The sequence below is a fragment of the Chaetura pelagica genome, unplaced genomic scaffold, assembly GCF_000747805.2.
Source record: "Chaetura pelagica isolate M959 unplaced genomic scaffold, ChaPel_1.0 scaffold463, whole genome shotgun sequence".
Lineage (NCBI taxonomy): Eukaryota > Metazoa > Chordata > Aves > Apodiformes > Apodidae > Chaetura > Chaetura pelagica.
Window position 1 is genome coordinate 312,137 of NW_009952816.1, and position 19,073 is coordinate 331,209.

Consider the following 19,073-nt stretch of genomic DNA (forward strand, 5'->3'; position numbering starts at 1 on the left):
GACCCCTCCAGACCCTTGCAAAACCCCTCACAGACCCTGCCGAGACCCCCCGAGATCTCTCCCAGACCCCTCACAGACCCTTCCCAGACCCCTCCAGACCCTTGCAAGACCCCTCGATCAGTGCCCCCCCCAAGCACCAGCCCCCCCCCAACCCACCAGCTGGAGACCCCTCAGGGAGCCTGCAAAGTCAACGATCGTTTTTTATTAAATATACATCCTCTCTTGGCACAAATCTTAAAATATATAAACATTATATAACAAAGTGTCTTTCACTGCAATAAAATAGAACTCCAGATCCAAGAAAAGCAGTCAAAATTGACACATGTACGTACACACACACACACACACAGGGGTGGTGAGGACACAAAAGGCATTTAACAGTGTTTGTGCTCATTTATGCATAGACCACACAGGCAGTGCCCAGTGCTGGGGAACCCTGCAGCACCCGAGGGGGAGCAGGGAGGAACCAGCCCCTACCACCCAAAAAACAAGGCTGTTTTGTAGGAAAGCCACGTCCTCCCCTGGCCCAGTCCTGGTGGGCAGGGGCTGTGACCCACCCCCTGGCTCCCTGGGGAGCACAAGTGCCCTGGTCAGGCGCTGGGAATGGGATGGGAGGTGTTTCCTCCTCCTGGGATGGGCACCAGCCTCACTCAGGGTTGCCACGGTGCTTTTGCTCAAAGTTTCCTTTCATGCCTCGTCTGCTTTTGTGTTAAAAGACACCAGAGGGTGAAGATGACGGTGCTCGAGCCCTTCCAGGCAGAAGGGCCATCAGAAATTAACTCCAGTACCACTACATTTCCACAGCAGCTCTGCCCCTGCTGCTGGGACAGCTCCCACGGGGTGACACTGCCACCCCACACTGACCCGCTGTGACACCTCCTCTGATCCTCCCACCACGGTCCTGCCAACCACCAGGCAGCTCCACCTCCCCCAAGAACTAGCTGAGCTCTGCATGGGGCCTGCAGGGCAGAGGGGTTGGCAAGAAATCAGCTCAGATCCCACCTCTCACATTTCCAAGCTCCCTAACTGACCCTCCTCCAAAGCTTCCAGAAGAACCACCTCAACCCTGGGCAACCAGCCCAGCAAGCAGCCCCTGTCACTGAGCAAGTGGGCATCATGTGGAGGTACCAAAAGAGGAAAAGAAAAGCAGCAGCACTTCACAGCTTGAGAAGGAAGGTGCTAGGAGAAGGAAAGGTGCCAGGATGGACAAGTATTGCAAGAACATTCAAAAGAAAACAAAACCCCAAACCAAACAACAAAACCTGCCCCATCATTTAGTGCCTTTAACATCCTTCCCCACCCCACAAACATCCCTGCCTGTGAGTGGGAGGCAGAGCTGGGTTGTCTGGGCATCACTATCAAAGCTGCAACTCTTGTCATTTTTGGGTGCATTTCATTGGACCTGATTTTTTTGAAGTGCTAGTGCAGGACTAAAAGTGCAGAAGCAGAGAAGGAGGGAGAGTAGACAAGGAAAAAAAAGAAGCACAAGTCAGTGTTTGGCAGCAATGCATTCAGGAACAGTGAGAAAAAGGACTTGAAAAGTAAAAGCAAGGAATTTGGGAAGAATAAAATGCAAAAGATGGGGAATCTGGGGTAGTAAAGAAGTTCTAAAGAAAAGAAGGACTAGGCAATACTCCTTAGACTTGCCTCCTTCCTCAGAGTTAAAGGCAATGGGCCTTCTTGGCCAGCACACAGGCAGCTCCCTTCCCCAATCAGCATGCCCCAGCCTCCTCAGACACTCACTCCAGGCAGCAGAGAGATCTGGAACACATCTCAGTTCATGCAAGGATTAAGAGGAGGGAAGAGAACACTCTGTTTCTCCTTTTCTACATTCAAATCAGAGAAGCAAAAAAAACCCAACCAACAATGCTATTTGAAACCACCCAAAGCAGTAACACACAGTCAGTCTCAGCACTTTTGCCCAAGAAACAAAAGCACCAAAACCACTACAGACAGAATTCAAAGATCTGTCTCTGAACAAACCCTCAGCCTGCAAATCTTAGACAAAGGTGTTTGGCTAAAATTCCATTTAATTAAAATCAGGTGCAGCTGCTGATCAAGGAACAACTTGTCTCAGCCCAGTGCTTCCAAGTCTGGCTGTGTTTCAGGTCTTGTTTCTCAGCTCAGAGTCCCAGGGCTCCAGAGGAGCTGCCTGCAAGGTGGGTGATGCCTCCTCCACGGCCTTCCCCTGGTGTAACACTCCTGACGTGGCAGAATCTGTGCAGATCTACCCTCCTGTTCAGTCCCAAACAAGAGGCTTGTTATCCAGTGTAAATCCTCTCTCAGTCAGGACCCAGGAGGAATTAAGCCACCTCTGTTGCCCCAGGGGTTAAGTGATGCTCAACACCTCCTAAGACAAGGTCTGCTGAGCTGGCCTCTGAACTGACCTACCATCCTGCAGAGCAAAGGAGCTCTAACTTGGATGCCACAGCTCAGCTTCCTCTGGTCTTCACATAGTACCCATGGGCTGTGCAGAAAGGACTGCACTTTGGACAGGCAGCCTCCAAGCTGAGAATGTGGCATGGATTGCACACCCAGTCACACACACACAGGCACAACCAGCTGCTGACACACCCAGCTGCTGCCCTGCACCTCCCTTCTGGGGCAGGGTGCAGCTGCCCTGGTATTTCCTCCCTGGGCCAGACAAGGTAAAGAGAAGAGCAGAAGTAATTGGCTTCTCCATTGGAGAAAAGAAATCAGCACTCTTGTAAAGGACTAAACAAAACTTCACTCCAGTGGAGAGAGCAGCTGAGCACCTTCCACTTGCAACAGGAGCAAAAAATAGACAGAAGTCATGGCTGTCATCTTTAAAGACTCTTAAAACACCACCTAACATTCATTACAAGGTGAATCAGTGACTGTGGGCAAGTTTCACGAGGGAAATCATCCCTTGTGGGCTCAGAGGCAGGAATGACTGAGGTGAACACCCCGCCCATCCACAACCATTAAAGCAGGATCTATCCCACGTGTTCTGGGAACAACATGCACACCAATACTTCAGTACACTGGCTCTCTGCCATGGCCACAAAATGGAAGTGTAGGTGCTCAATTCCTCGGGAAATATTTGGCATTAGAAGCGAGTTATGCTTCAAAGAACAAGTGCAAAGACAAAAGAAAGGAGAAAGCTATTCCTACCAATTGTGCAATTACCTCCAGCCTCATCAATAAAGCCATGACACAAGGCTCAGACTATAATGGCTAAAATATACACACTAGAAAAGGACAGCTGTTAAATTATGCCTTGTTTTTCTTTTGTACATTTCAGGCTGTATCAGCTGGAAAGGGATTTTCAATCTTAGTTTATGTAATCTGCTTCTCAGAGAGGTCTAAAGCTTGCTCTGATCTCTCTTGCACTTCACATTTAATATAGGGATAGAACAGAAAACAAAACCACCCCCAAACCTCCCATTTCTTTGAATATGGATTTGAAATTGCAACTGGAAATGATTGGCACTATGTATGGTTTCTGAAAGGTCAATACTGGTTGTGGAGCCTGTTCTCCCAAGGACACAGTTGGGCCAGGAGAACTCCAGGAGAAAAAGCAGGTGGGTTTAGGTGTGGACTAATGAATCTACACACCAAAAGACAACAAGGTTGTTCAGAAGCAGGGCCAGGAGCTCACCAGACGTGAACAGCCTGGTGGGACAGCGAGGTCTGCATCTCACAGCTTGGAGATGTTTGTTCTTGCATCACACTGAAAGCAGCAACAATAATACTGAAGGATAAAACTGCTTATGTTTGGAGTCTGTAATACTTGTTTTCTAGTGCACTGATGCTACAGTCTGTCCAATCCCTCAGCAAATGCTGCCTTGAAGACCACGACAACATGGGAAGGGTTTGGGCAGCCCAAAAGCACAAGTGCAGTTTGATCCAATCCCGTTTGTGAATCCAGGCACAGCCCCTGCTCAGCAACACTGACAACAAACACCAGAACTTGATTTACAAAACCACTCGGAACTTCCCTCCCCTGCTGTCTACAGTCTTTGGTAATCTCAGAGGGACATGGGAAGCAGGGGATGTTTTATGCAACAAAACCCAGAAAATGAGAAGAACATTTGAAAAAGGGCAGCATGTCCAGCTGGAACTCACATTCAACTTCCAGAACAAAACCTGGACCTGTTCAATCCTGCTGTGTCCTGCTTCATGGAGACCAACGCTTACAGGTCAGAGGAATCTGGAATTCCCAAGAGACTAACCTGGAATATTGCACTTGGCAGACTGCTCCCAGCTAAGATACGCTCAGGAACTCAGAACTGCCTATCAGGAGCAGCAGTCACTTCCCAGACCCAGGGGTTCATTCCCACAGCACCAAGTCCTTCCTTTCATCATCCACCCCTTCATCTGCCCACAGAGCCCAGGTGAGGAGCCAGCAGCAGCACAGGTTTGTTTGAGAGGCTCCACTCCTGGAATCAAAGAGTAAAACAGAAGGGGGAGGCAGCTACTTTAGAGGACTCAGTTCTGCAGAACTGTAAGGATTTTGCTTAGGAAAAAGTTAGTTTCAGGTTGAGGTTTCCAAGTAACTCAGAGGCTCATTAAAAAGAAAAAAAAAAATAAATCCAACAATAGGGAAAAAAACCAAAACCCAAACAACCAAACAAGAAAGGTAAGTTGTGGGCTGCAGGAGAGCAGGTACAAAGTGAGGGGACACTAGCATTGCTGTTTCTACACGTGTTGCACTTTTCCCCAGCAAGGGCTGTGGGGATTAAGCTACTACCTTTCAACATTAGTGCTGTGCTGTAATTTACGGAGAAGGATCTGCGTCAGGTCAAAGGTTGTGAAGCTTATTCCCACTGCAATTGGACCTTTGACCCAGTTCATGCTGAGTCCTTTGTACAAGCCTCGGATTAGTCCCTCTTCTCTGATAATCTCCTGCATGGTGAGAAGGATGGAACTGTATGTGTGTCCCATGACCCCCGCCGTCTGCATCCGTCGGCGAACCACGTCCAGGGGGTAAGAAGCTGACTGGCCAATCAAGCCTGCACAGGCACCAAACAAAAGCCTCTCCGGAGGGGATGGCTGCAATTTCCCACTGTGATCTGGGAAAGAGAAAGTAGCAGAGTGTAGAAAGCTCCTTGTAATGAACACACAGCTAAGGTCAAGTGGGCTGAGAGCCAGAGGACCGAGCGCCAGAGCTCCCGAGATCCTGTTCACTGACTGGCTGTGGAGCCAAGTCCTTCTGCACTCAGGACTTGCACCTCCTTGTTCCTCTGCAGAACACAGACACTGCTTTTCTGCAACTTGTCTTCTTTGTAGTCTGGAATTGCAGAGAGGGAGGCACAAGGCATCCTGTGCCAGCACAGAACTTTGCAATTGGCTTCAAGGCCAGGGAAAGGGCTCGTGCCACTGAATTCAAGCACCTCCAGTTGGCCAAAAGCCCACATCTTCCATCTGAAAGGCTTCTTGCACAGGTGTGTTGTGACAGGACAAGGGGGAATGGATTAAAACTGGATGAGGGAGATTTAGGTTGTACATTAGGAGGAAATTCTTGAGTGTGAGGGTGGTGAGAGCCTGGCCCAGGTTGCCCAGGGAAGCTGTGGCTGCCCCATCCCTGGCAGTGTTGAAGGGCAGGTTGGATGGGGCTTGGAGCAACCTGGGCTGGTGGGAGGTGTCCCTGCCCATGCAGGGGGGTTGGACTGGATGATCTTTAAGGTCTCTTCCCACCCAAACCATTTCATGCTTCTAAGAAATCAAGGTGCCTTTACCTGCATGTATTTTCTTCAGTGTCTCGTAGGTGAAGAAGCTGAGCCCAGCGTATGGAATCACTCCAAGGATGGTTGGTGTAAACCCTCTATACAATGTCTTCAATCCTTCCTCTCGGGATATCCGGATGAAGACATGAACAATACTGCTGTACCTGGCATGTGGACACAGGGAAACCAAACCTGAGCTGGTTAGTGGCTGCACACACCAGTCACATTTCCAACAGGCCTTTCTGAAGGATCAGCAATTAATTCATTCGGCTCTGAACTCGTCAAACAGCTCAGAGGGGATTCCAGAAGCCTGTCTGCAAATGGAGAAGCCAGTCAGCAGCTCTCCTGGAGCCCTATCACAACACACAACTCTTCTGCAGGCTTGGTGCCAGCAGCCTCCTAAAGAGCCAGCACACAGGTTTCACTAGTGAGGCCTCTCAGTATTGATCTCCTTCCAGCCCCTGGAACAACCAGGACTCTGGTTATTTAATCAGTGCTCAGAGCCCTGCAGTAAGAGGTTTATTACACCAAAGGCTCTGAGCAAGAAGTGACCCAGAAAAGGGGAATAAAGTCCTCTGACCTGAAAAAAAGAAAAGTCTGCATTTGGTGGTGGTGCTTGTACCTGCTTTCCTTAGGCACTTACATCTCCTTGGGTGTGACAGCCATTCGAGCACGGACCATGTCCAGGGGGTAGGTGAGGATGGCAGCTGTGGTGCCTGCCAGAGAGCCAGCAATGAACCGGGGAAAGGGTGTCAGTGCTCTGCAGTGAGGTGAGAGAAGAGACCAAACACATCACCTGGAGATGGACACACCATGGGGCTTCTGGGGGTGGCTCTGCTCTATCAGCTACTGAATCCCTGCCCTGCCTGAAAGAGAGTTGGGTGGGTGGGGGTTGAAGCAGCTGTGGTTTGTCACAGCCACCCCAGGAGGAAGCTCTGGAGAAAAGCTGTGTTGAGGGCAGCAAGCCTGACTTGGGGTGTCTCAGACACTGTGTGCCCAAGAGCAAGAGGCCCAGGCCACACACACAGCTCAGATAGCAGCACAAGGCTGGATCTTGTAGCTTCTCCTGCAAAGAAAAGCTCTTTGTTTTGCCTGCCCACGCTCAGCACAGGGCAGTGCTAACTCAATGTTTAGGCCACTTCTTGCTCATGCGCTCACCTCCTCACAAAGATCTCCCCTGTGCAAGACCAGAAGCCCAGCCCTCTGCTTAGCCCCCTGACACACCCTGCTCTGTGAAGCCACCACAGCTCTGTCCCAGAGCTTCCAACCCAGGAGGCCTGCAGAGCACAGACCTGCTCCCTCCCTGCAGCCCCACCAACTGCTCCATCCTCCTCTGCAGGGACCAAAGCCACACTGCATCTTACTTTCCCTGGAAGCCGTAGTAACTCCCCAGGAGCTGCTTGTACTCCTCGTGGGCACAGAACTGGATGGCAGCATAGGGGATGACCCGGACCATGGTGGCTGAGTTCCCTCTCCACAGGCTCCAGAAGCCCTCGTTGAGGTAGGTGCGATAGATCAGCCTGTAGGCTTCCTGCAGGACACAGACCAAGGCTCAGACAGGGAGATCCTGATAAGAGGGAGACGAAACAATCCAGGGGGGGGAAGGTGACCCTATAGCTTAACCTCTCCAAGTCCCACCCCACAGCTGTTCACAGCCCTGGCTCCAGAACAAGACACTAAATAGTCTTCTCTGGGGAGGCTGAATCAGATAAATGAGAGCAAAAAAGGACTGGAGTTGGGCAGACAGGAGAGTTTGAGATCCTAGACATCTTCATTTCCCCTCTGGGGGCAAGGCAGAGAGCTGGACTGCTGTTTTCACAAACCATCCCTCAACCCAAATTAATCTTCTTAGTTTAAGACAGAACCATTTGGATTATACATATTAGCAGAGCACCCAGGGAACAGCCCTGGTGCAGAGCACCCAACAAGCCATGCAAGAGATCTGCTCCCAAACTCTCATTTCCTGCACATGCTGTAACAGCTCCAATGGGGGCTGGGAGGAAGAAAACCCAACCACCAGAGGAAGGCTAAAAAAACAAAGCCCTGAGTGATGCCACAACACCAGGTCACAGGTAGAACCTGGAGTACAAATGAGAACTGAGGCCTCTCTGTGCTGGACAGAAACATGAACATAGAAGGGCACTGTCCAGAGCAGTGTTATAAACAGTAATTCCCTCTATGCTCTTCCACTGTGAGTGCTGCTAACAAAACCCAAGCAAGGAAGTTCAATAAATGCAAACAAAAGATGCTGTTAGGGCTATTACTACCATTCATCAAACACTTCAGGTCAACAAGAGACAGACACATCACCTCACCTTGGCAGAAAATCTTTTTGAAGACACTAAAAAGCAAAAAAAATTAGCATTAGGTCTTGCAAGACATGTAGATGGATGAAATAAACTAGATAGGCATTTTATCTAGGGCATAAAAATGGAAGCAAAAGAATGAATGCAAGAGAAAATACAGGTTCTTTATAATAAACACAGATTTTCTACTGGTAATTGCCTCTTTAACACACAGGTTCATCTTTCCACCTACTGTTTGTGTCACACTTCTCAATTTAAAGCACTAAAAGTAACTTAAAATAAATAAATACATTAAAAACCCAATCAAAACTGCCCAGACCACTTATATTAGCAGAGCAGGTTCCAGACTAATGCCAGAATCCAACCAAGGAAGGGTTTGTTCCGTGGGGCTCCACACAAGAACAGTTTCATCCCAGCACAACTCAAATGAACACCCAAGTTCCTTCTCTTGCCTCCATTCAAACTGACAGCATCTCCTTAACTGTGTAACACACAAGGCATTTGGAAGCCAGATTTATTTGGCATCCAGCAGCTCTGTTTTGTAACATTCCTACAGCAGGATGGAAACCCAGGCTAAAACCTGCACAGCAACACTAATGAAACATGGTTCCAATTAAGTGTCTGTTGCAGTTTCTTTCAAACTCCTTTGAGACTTGTAACCTCTCAAGTGTATCAAACAATCACATGCAAATAGATTTTCACCACGCTGCCCCTTTATGCAATTCAACACTTTTTCTGTGGGGTTTTTTTTTGTTGTTGTTTTATAAAAAACCCAACACCTCCATAACCAGCTGCAGCTGGCTCAGTGATGGAAAAGGGCTCTTTTCTCTCTCCCACAGGAAAATCCTTCAGTTTCTAGTTCAAGGGACAATCTTCCTACACTCAAATGACCCTTGTCTTCACAGACAAGGAAGATGCCTCAGAGTAAAAACCTTTAGGAGAGGAAGAGACTAAATAATCCATTAGATACTAAAAAATTGGTTGGAATGGGCACGTTTGAATCCCATCCTTTGCAGCAAGTTTAATGGGCAAAACCAAGCAGGTCTTTTTCTAAACACAGGCCTGTACAAATTAAAGGTGATTTATGCAGACAGCTGTTGATTCACCCCAGCTCTGCAGTTTCCATCTCACCTCTGCTCCTGACTTTTCCAACCTCAGATGAACCTGAGGTGTTTTGCTGGTGAGGCAGCACAGCGTGTACCCACCACTGCACAGCAGCTGCTCAGGGACACAATCCCAGCCCAGGATTTATCTCCCTGCAGCTTTAACTCCCTGATCTATATCCCTGCTAGGCCAGACCTCAGCCCCTGCTATGCTGAGAATGAAAATCATGTCAAATCGAAGTCAATTCAAAATTAAATCTCATCCAGGGATTAGATTAAACCTATCCAATTCATTTAATCTGGGACGTCAACCAGATTTTAAATTCTTGGCCTCACCAAATGGCTCCTGCATTAACTGTCTGCAGCTGACAGCTCCTGCACTGACACAAGGCAACTGAACAGAGCCCAGGATGGGGCTGAATCCCAAATCCCACTGAACAACTCTAGTTTAAAGCCATTCCCCCTCATTCTATCAGTCCCTGTCCTTGTCCCAAGTCCCTCCCCAGCTTTCCTGGAGCCTCTTCAGGCACTGGAAGCTGCTCTAAGGTCTCCCCAGAGCCTTCTCACCCCCAACTCTCTCAGTCTGTCTTCAGAGCAAAGCTGTTCCAGCCCTTGGATCCTCTGGACTCACTCTGACAGCTCCATGTCAAACTACAGCTCAGTGTACGTCTCCTTATGTTGCTCCTTGTCCTTCCCCACCTTATTTCTCCAACTAAGACACACAGAAATCCAGAGTATTCCCAGTCACCCCCAAAACGCTGCCTTCACAGTGTCTGTGCACTCTAAAACTCTCCCTGCTGTCACAGAACCATGTGGCCAACACTCAGGAGCCACAGGTCCCCTCTCTACCCATTGACACGTGTGCCTGAGTCACACTGAAATAGCAGAACTCTTGTTGATGACCATGAGTCTTGACTCCAGCAGTACAGGCCAGATGCAGGGCTGACTGACACCTGCAATAATCCTACCAGGAATCAAACAATAGGATTTTGGGCTGGATTCCTTGCAGCAACATCACTAGTCTGCATCCTGCCAGGCCCCTGGGGACCCAAGGAGGGCAAAGCTCTGGGGAACAGGCTGGCTGAGCACCTCAGAGAAGCTGGGTTGGATTCTCATAACAAAGAAGTCAGAGCATTTTTCAAAAGCCAACAGGACTCACCTTGAAACATGATTTTTGTCCTATCCAGTGGAGCTACTGCAGTTTTAGCAACAGCACCAGCCAATGCCCCAGACATCAGGGAGTTGAGTACCTTCTTATTCTCCTGGTTATCCTGGAACAAAGCACTGCTCAGTATGACACAGTGAATCCTAAGCAAAAGTTGTCATATTTTTGTCATATTTTACCTTTGCTGCAGCATTTACCCTCTCTCAAGGACCTGGATCAAAATTTCCAGCACAGTGAATCCCTGGTCAGATCATGGAGCACAAAGACTAGACTTGTCTGCCAAGATGCCAAGCTCCAAGGTCTGTCACCTTGTACATGGATTGTTTTCTCCCTGTTCAGATGTCTAAGAGCTAAACCACCACCTCCTCATGAGTGAGGCACACAGAGAAGGGAAGTTTCTTTCTTGTCCCTCCAGTGACACACAAGCCCTATCTCCACATTGTTCCCAAGATCTTAAGAACAAAACAAGACTATGATAAATGGGATGGAAGTGGGTTTGCTATTGACATTGCTGCCACAGCTCATATTTAGGAAGCAGTTATCTTCTCCTAACACATGGGCAGCAAGGAGGTAAACAGCTTGAAATCCAACACCATGAAGGTTAGAGACTGAAAGGCAGGTCAAGACAAGGCTTAAGAACATCAACTTCTCATATGCTTGGAGTTTTCATGGAGAAGAGGCATCCACATTTCTCTCTCTTTTTCAGAATGTTTCACAACTAAAAAGTTAATGTTTATTACCAAAACCAGATGGCCCTGTTCCATCCTCCCTCCCAGTCTCTGCCTGCCTGGTGCCAAAGGGGGCAGCCATGCAAAGGAAGCACCATGTGAACTTCAGCCTGAGTCCTGCTCTAAATCAGACCAAGGTTCAGTGTCACCTTCTCTTCCAGTGTTTCTAACGAGTCCAGCAACAGCAGCAAGAGGAGAGAAACTGGGACTTATGGCTCCCTTCCCAGTTCTGCCACAACCTTGAGGAGGGAGCACAGCCCTGCCTGCCTGTCAGCTGAGAGTGTTGCCTCTCCCCAGGGGCCTGGAACTGCTTGGCTGTCCTCAGAGAATGCAAAGCTCCACGTTATGTGGCTTACACATCAACTGCAAGGACTCTGCAGCCCAAACCCCACTGAGATGCCTCCTTCAGACAGCAGTCACTGTGCAGTTTCTCCTCTCAAACCCACTGCATCTATCCAGCATCTCCTGCTCTTACCTCTGGGGGAAGATGGGCTGATGGAACTGGCTCCACATCCTGCTGTTTGAAATCCACTGGACCTTCTCTCACACCATTACCCATACCAGTTGCACTTACAAGTGGGCAGAAGAGCTAGGGCTCCTAAATTGAAAACAAGAACAAAGTGTTAAGATATAGGCAGGGAATAAAGAGCTGAGGAAAGAGGAGACACCCACTCCCAGGACCCTTTTCAGTAGAAAAACCCCTCTCCCAAGCTCCAAGAAGAGTATTTAGGATCTTGGTGCCAATTCCTTCCTTTAAGGTGCAAGTGTATGTGTGTAGGGGTAATTTGGTGCTATGTAAAAACTGGGTTGATCATATTCACTCTCTTCAGCCCACAAGGAGCTGAGCTGCAAGTTTCAACAGCTAAATATCCATTGTTTCTAGAGAGAAGAATCAGATCCTGCTCCATCCTCTCCCATCACTTGCAGTGAGGAGTTTGGTTGCTGCTCAGTCTGACTGCTCAGCATCTTGATACTGGAGAAGGCAACAATGAAATTTAAAACCCAGCCTTGGAAAATGGGAAAAAATAGCCAGAGCAGTCAGTCCTGAAGGCAGCTGGAGGGTATTTTAGGCAGGAGGCAGATCCAATGGCTCACACGTGCCGTGAGGGCTGTTCTGATGATGTGAGTGATCCAACTGCAGCAGCAGAGCAGGGATTTCAGAGCTCCCTCTCTGCACAGCTGCACTGCATGTCTGCTTGTGGCCAGGGCCTCCAGGCACTTTGCTCCCATGTTTCTTGCTGTGATCCCTGCTCTCTCCCTTGCCTGATTCCCAACTGCTCCCCACCTCTACCACAGCCACCCCCTGTGTCCTCCAGCAACCTCACCTCTGCCCCTCTCTGATGCCTGGGAAACCTCAGGAACCCACACAACAGCTTGCTTGGAAAGGCTGCCTTCAGACTGGTTTTCTTTCCTGTTTAACAATTTCTGGATATTATATGCTTGTCAGCACCTTTCATACTTGCTGACCTATTTTTTTCCCCCCACCGCTCTCATAAATTAGTGCCAGACTTCACTTCCCAAGCCCCTCAGCTGCAGCAGGGATGTTGAGGCAGAGCTGGAGACAGATCAGCTCTGTCTGTATTCGTGCATGACCAATTTGTGATGATGAAGCTGTGCACGGCCCACACGCTCGCTCCAAGGAAGGACAAACACCTCTGGGTATCTTTAATGCCAGACATCACTTGCTGGAGCTTTGGGAAGACACATATCAATGTGTTTACAGCTCCTGAGGGTGTTTTTGAAAAGAAGAGATCACAGGATGTTGCTCAGAGAGTAATAACTCTAAAAATGTAATGAAAAGGAACAGCTGATAGTCCAAAGCACGACCTGAACAGCACCAACGTTTGCACCTGGAAAGTTCTATCCCAGCAGCCTGGTTCCATCATGTGAACAAAAATTCCCATAAGGATCAAAACCAAATATGATTAATAGGATCATGGAATGGTTTGAGATGGAAGGGACTTGGAAGATCATCCAGATCCAACCCCCCTGCATGGGCAGGGACCCCTCCCCCCAGCCCAGGTTGCTCCAAGCCCCATCCAACCTGCCCTTCAACACTGCCAGGGATGGGGCAGCCACAGCTTCCCTGGGCAACCTGGGCCAGGCTCTCACCACCCTCACACTCAAGAATTTCCTCCTAATATCTCAGCTTAATCTCTCCTCTTTCAGCTTGAAAATGTACAGAGCAGAGCACTTCATTAAATGACTTCTAAGAACACAGACTGTTGATTATTTCTAATTACTACCTGCAGTTCCATCTTATCTCATGTGCCTGGAAAATGTACTGTAAAACAAAGCCTTTCAGCAGAAGCATGAAAGAAATGGAGGTGGAGATATCCTCCCCATCTAGCTCAAATAAAGAAATGTAGGTCACCATATCAGACTTCTCTACCAAAAATAAACCCACAAAAATAGAAATCATGCTGAGGAGCTCAGGAATGCAACATGCAACTTGGTTTTAAAACACGATTTTGAAAGATGATTGAGAAAGAGACAACCAAAAGGAATGTTTAAAAACTCAACTGATGTTACTAAGCCCAGACTTATTTTAGAACATGCACATGCATAAAGATGATACCAGTTAGTCAACAATATTCTCTTTCATCCTACTCAGAGATTTTCTTTTTTTTATTTTTAGTGCCCAGTGCCCTGAGCTGACAAACACTGTCTATATGCTCAACTTTACATATTAAACTGCCCACATGTTCTACCCAAATACAGGCTCTAAAGAGGCTTAAATGTAAATATAGCATTTCTTATTTTTATTCACACTTGCTGCAAAGCAATGCAGCTTGATGCTATTTGGGAGTTGGGCTGGATTCTTGATGTTGGTGAGTTTTTAAACTGAATTTTGGCTGCTATGACCAATAGTGCCCAGGGAATGCAGAGGGAACAAAGCTTTGCTTTCAAGTTTCAGTGTGAATTTGCAGTGTCTGGCCACGAGAAGCCAGACATCATTTTGCATATAGAGCAATCTGAGCATGTACAGCAATCTGACTGGCTCATTAAGTAATCCACTGAAACCCAGAGTGGAGCAGCTGGATATTTTTTTAATCCTTGTATTTTGTGTAGCCCCAAACACAGTCATTACTTAGGTTCACAAAGCCACGGGCAACAAGGAAAAAAATAGGTGTGGATTAGATTTATTTTCTTATAACACGGTTCTGTGCTATTTATATTGTCCACAGGTCCTTGTCACACCTCTGGATCCAGACTCCTCAGCTCTGTGGAGCTCAGCTCTGCAGGGCAAACCATTCCCCTCAGAGAACAGATGATCAGAATGCAAAATTGCTGCTGAAGGCGAGTTCAAAAGTTAAAGAGGTTTAATGAGTAACAGTCGCTCTGCTTTTACAACAAAACTCATGACAGGCCATGGAAAGTACAAAGCACTTACTCCAGCATCCAGTTTCAACTCCCATCAGAAAACACTGCCTGTAACCCAGCCCTGCTGATTCCCAGGCACAGATCAGAGATTATTTACCAAGCAGGGAAGCTCAGGCCCTTTGTTTCTGGCAGGGGCATCCTGGACAAACTGAGGAACTCTGCTGCCTTGGGACAGTCCTCTGAGCCCTGGGACTCTTTCTAGGTATCCTGCCCATGTTCTAGGAATTGCAGAAACATCTGTGCACCAAAACAAGTTCCATTCCCTGCATGCCAGGAGAGGCAAAGTGGAGCACTGTTAGCCTTCCCTTCCATTCCCCCCGCTCTCTCCAGCAGCCCTTCATGAATACCTGAGCAAGGCCAATCAAGCTGTCAAATTGACTCTCTGACAAGTCAGACATCCTGCTTCTCTTGGTGTTGATTTTGATTAAAAGGATGGGCAAGACAGAATCAAGTTATTCAGATGATAAAAGCAACCCACTAGGAAGAATGTCTTACAGGCAGGTGCCAGTTCATTGCCCAAAGCAGGGGAGGGAGGTTTCAGAGAAAAAACAGCTCTAGCTGTCCAAGCAGCTTGTGAGTCCAGCCATGATGCTGTGTTTCAGCTATTTAATTTGAACATGTTTTAAATTACACAGTCTTAGGATAATTGGTTCCAGGGCAGAGAACCAGTGAGTTTCAGAGACCAGCATCACAATTAAGATATAAGCAAAAGTTCTCCAGTTTGGGTGTGTACAATTAAAGTCACAGTACTGAAGTAAAGGCTTGCAGGTGATGATAGGCTTCCTTATTTCAAAATTAAACCTTATTTACAAGTTTGACTTCACATCATTACTGCATGACCTGCCTGAAATTCCTCCCTTATGTATTTTACCAGCTACAGGTGCAGCTCCAACACCATGAACTTCCAGGAGCAGCAGGAAGGAGGAGATGGGGATTTTGCACAGAACTCACAGCTGCTGGAGCCAGAAATCCCACTGCCCATCCTCTCCAGGCTCCCACCAACATACCACCCACCCTCATTCCACCACCACCTGGGCAGACTTGAAATGATCTGTTAATAAAAGCAGACCTAGTCATTATAGTTTTCCCATTGCTCCATCACCAGCCACCAGGACCAGCCCAGGCACCCAGCAGCACATCATTACCAAAACCCATGTTTGTCTGATATTCTGCAGGGCAATTTTGACCTGTCACCAACCACGAAAGGTTTCTGAAAGAATGTCATCTATCCAGCAAGAACAGCAGACACACTGCAAAGCCAGCACCACCAGCCATCTGCACCCAACAGCCAAGACATGTTTGCTTTCTCCTCAGACAACCCCAGCAGTCGTTACGAGAGCAGTTCAGAGCCCTGAAGCCCCCAGAGTGTCCTGACAGGTAATGCCAACACCACAGTCCTGCAGCAGGCAGGAGCTGCTAGGACTTGATGCCCACAAAATGCACTGGATCCACAGGACAGGGAGAAGAAACTTAGTCCTGCCATCCTGCTCTCTAACTGGTATCAAAAATGAGGAGACAAAACCAGGTGCATGCAGAAACTTAGAAGACTGGGACCAGTGCTGTTCAACATCTCTGCTGGAGACATGGACAGTGGGGTTGAGTGTCTCCTCAGCAAGTTTGCTGAGAATACCAAGCTGGGTGGTGTGGCTGACACCCTAGAGGGAAGGGAGGCCATCCAGAGGGACCTTGACAGGCTGGAGAGGTGGGCCAGTGCCAACCTCATGAAGTTCAACAAGGCCAAGTGCAAGGTCCTGCAACCCCAGGCACAAATCCAGGCTATGGGGAGAATGACTAGAGAGTAGTCCCAAGGAAAAGGACCCAGGGGTGGGAGGAGATGAGAAGCTCAACATGAGCTGCCAGTGAGTGATGGAGCCCAGAGGCCAATTTGTCCTGGGCTGCATCAAAAGAAGTGTGGCCAGCAGGGCCAGGGAGGGGATTCTGCCCCTCTGCTCTGCTCAGATCCCTCCTGGAGTGCTGTGTCCAGCTCTGGAGCCCTCAGCACAGGAAAGACATGGAGCTGTTGGAGAGGGTCCAGAGAAGGGCCACAAAAATGATTATTGGGCTGGAGCAGCTCTGCTCTGGAGCCAGGCTGGGAGAGTTGGGGTGTTCAGCCTGGAGAAGTGAAGGCTCCAGGGAGACCTTAGAGCAGCTTCCAGTGCCTGAAGGGGCTCCAGGAAAGCTGGGGAGGGGCTTGGGACAAGGGCAGGGAGGGAGAGGACAAGGGGGGATGGGTTAAAACTGGAAGAGGGAGATTCAGGTGAGAGGGTAGTAAGGTGCCCAGGGAAGCTGTGGCTGCCCCATCCCTGGCAGTGTTGAAGGGCAGGTTGGATGGGGCTTGGAGTAACCTGGGCTGGTGGGAGGTGTCCCTGCCTGTGCAGGGGGGTTGGAACCAGATGATCTTTAAGGTCCCTTCCAAGCTTCATCATTCCATGATTCTATGTGTACAGCACCTACCACACTCCCAGCTTACTGCCACACAAACCTGGATGAAGCCAAACTTCACCTCTGGGGCAGAAATTCAATTTCATTCAGGTAGTCACTGGTATAACTCCATTCATACATGCCAGCTGCCCTCATTATCCAGCTCCTAATTCTTCTTCTTCTTTTTTTTCATTATGTCACTAACATCACTAATAAAAGCAGGTAATTAAATCAGGACAAAAGAAAACCAAGAGAGAACCTGCAGAAATTTTCACACATTCTCCCAGGCAGGCTGAAGTTAACCAGTGCCCAGGGAAGCTGCTCAATTAGGTTTCCTTCAATTGTTATTGTTAAACTGAGCAATTGAGTCTGACAGAGAAAGAGATGTGGTAAGAGCTGAGATTACTGCAGCCTTAAATTCATCCTTGGAGCAAAAGCATCAGAGAAAATCACAGAAAAAAGAGCTGAAACACTCAGAACAGGGGGATGAGCTATAACTAGATGGCCCCTTGAGGTCCATCTTTGCCTTCCAGTTTGATTAAGCCATTAAAAATCAAGCACAGATATGCCCTGCAGACTCAACTCTCTTCAGTCACATTCATCTTTCAGTTGCACACAAATCTGATCCCAAAACATTAGCTATGAATAGTTCATTGCACTTCTTCCTTTAGAGGTCTGCACAGAATCTGTTAGCATGATTTTCAAGAATCATTGACTGTAAGACTCACTAAATTACAGTATCTGGAAGAGTTTAATGTTTTTTTACATCCCTTTCTTAGCTCCAAAGTACAAACCAAAAGCTCCTCCTGCCTCTCTCAGCCAGGGACAACTCCAGCCTGCCAGTAAAACTGAGGATAAAGATACAAATTCTTTGCCTGGCTGGAGATTAGCTGACCAGTTGCTGAACACTGAGAAATGGTTCAATCCAAACCTCCACCAGCAAAGGCAGCTCTATTATTCCAGGAGCCTCACATTTTGAACTAAGCTTGGAAGGAAAGCATGAGCCACAGAACAGAGAGAATCTTGGCAAGAAAAAACAGTGCTTCATTCTTCAGCTGCTAACAGGATCTTGCTGGGAACACCTCGACTGTGCTCTCCACAGCCAAAAGCTCAAGACCAGTTTTTATCTACAAGACAGATAACAGCTTTATCTGAGGGAGAAGGGTGTTGAGTCCCAGGGGCTCTCTTCTGAACCCACCCCATTTGTCAGGCAGCAACAGAAAGCAGGAAAACAACCAGCCACAGAAGGCAGGACCCCAAGCACCCTCTGAGCTCAAACACTCCTCTCAAAAATTATTTCTCAGAGGTCACATCACAAACAAATGACACTAAAATATTCTATATGACCTCCTGGTCAAATGCAAACTTTCCCATCCATGGATCCTGGAGAAATTAACCTGAATGTCACCTCGGGCACACAGGAGGTCCCAAAGTGACAGATCCCAGTACAGATTATTTTCTTATTTTGATCCAAGATGAGACCACTTGGAATCCAGGCAACCCCCAGTCAACACAGGAGCAACCTTTGTCAGGAGCTATTTCAACACAACAATGGATAATTACAATGTGAAACCCCAGCAGTTTCAACTGCCTGTGGTGAAGAAAAAAAAACACAACAAAACCAAAAAAAACCAACTAAAATCTTCCATCATGAAAGCAGAATGACCCAGGAGTGTGCCAAGCAGGTGTCATTTCCTACCTGCAATGCTTTTTACATGGACTGGGCAGTCATGTCACTCACCCTGCTTTCCTACTCCCTCTGTATCAGACTGGAGTTAATGCAAAGTTACCCATCAACTCTGCTTCCCAGAGCACTGCAGATCCCAATTAATTTTGATTGCTTTATGGTAACTCAGGCCTAGCAGCACTAACAGATGAGGCAGACACACCTTCAGCATCACTGCAAGGAGCAGCAGGTTTAAAGCTAAAGACTAAAGAGCTTCTCCAACACTCACTTTGTAAGCTGCTTGCATTTCAGTTCATCTTTCCATACAACATGAAAAATAATCTCCCTTCAGAAGAGAGCTACCAGGAATGCTTATATATCCCCTGGAAAACAGAGAACAGCACTGCAGGGTGAAGTATTGGTATCAGTTTCACACGAGGAAGGTACAAACCTGAATGCCTCTTCCTACAGTGAGCAGCAAAGTTACCAGAAGAGAATTATTATTCCTGGTTCCTGAGGGTTTTTTCTGCCAGCAAACCTGTCTGACCTGTACCAAGCCCATCTGCTTCAGCAGGTAACCACACTCTCAGAGCTGCACTGGTGCTCACCT

At 47.9% G+C, this 19,073-nt stretch overlaps 1 protein-coding gene across 1 annotated transcript; it reads right to left on the reverse strand.

The window, feature by feature from the left end:
* Positions 1-4,620: 4,620 nt before the first annotated feature.
* SLC25A42 (solute carrier family 25, member 42) lies at positions 4,621-11,551 on the reverse strand. The gene is made up of 7 exons (XM_009995063.1): positions 11,468-11,551; positions 10,259-10,370; positions 8,006-8,031; positions 7,055-7,221; positions 6,334-6,450; positions 5,703-5,854; positions 4,621-5,036 (listed from the first exon to the last, which is right to left on the reverse strand). Exons 1-7 carry the CDS (start codon positions 11,549-11,551, stop codon positions 4,711-4,713), a joined length of 984 nt encoding a protein of 327 aa, XP_009993365.1. The 3' UTR covers positions 4,621-4,710.
* Positions 11,552-19,073: the final 7,522 nt, after the last annotated feature.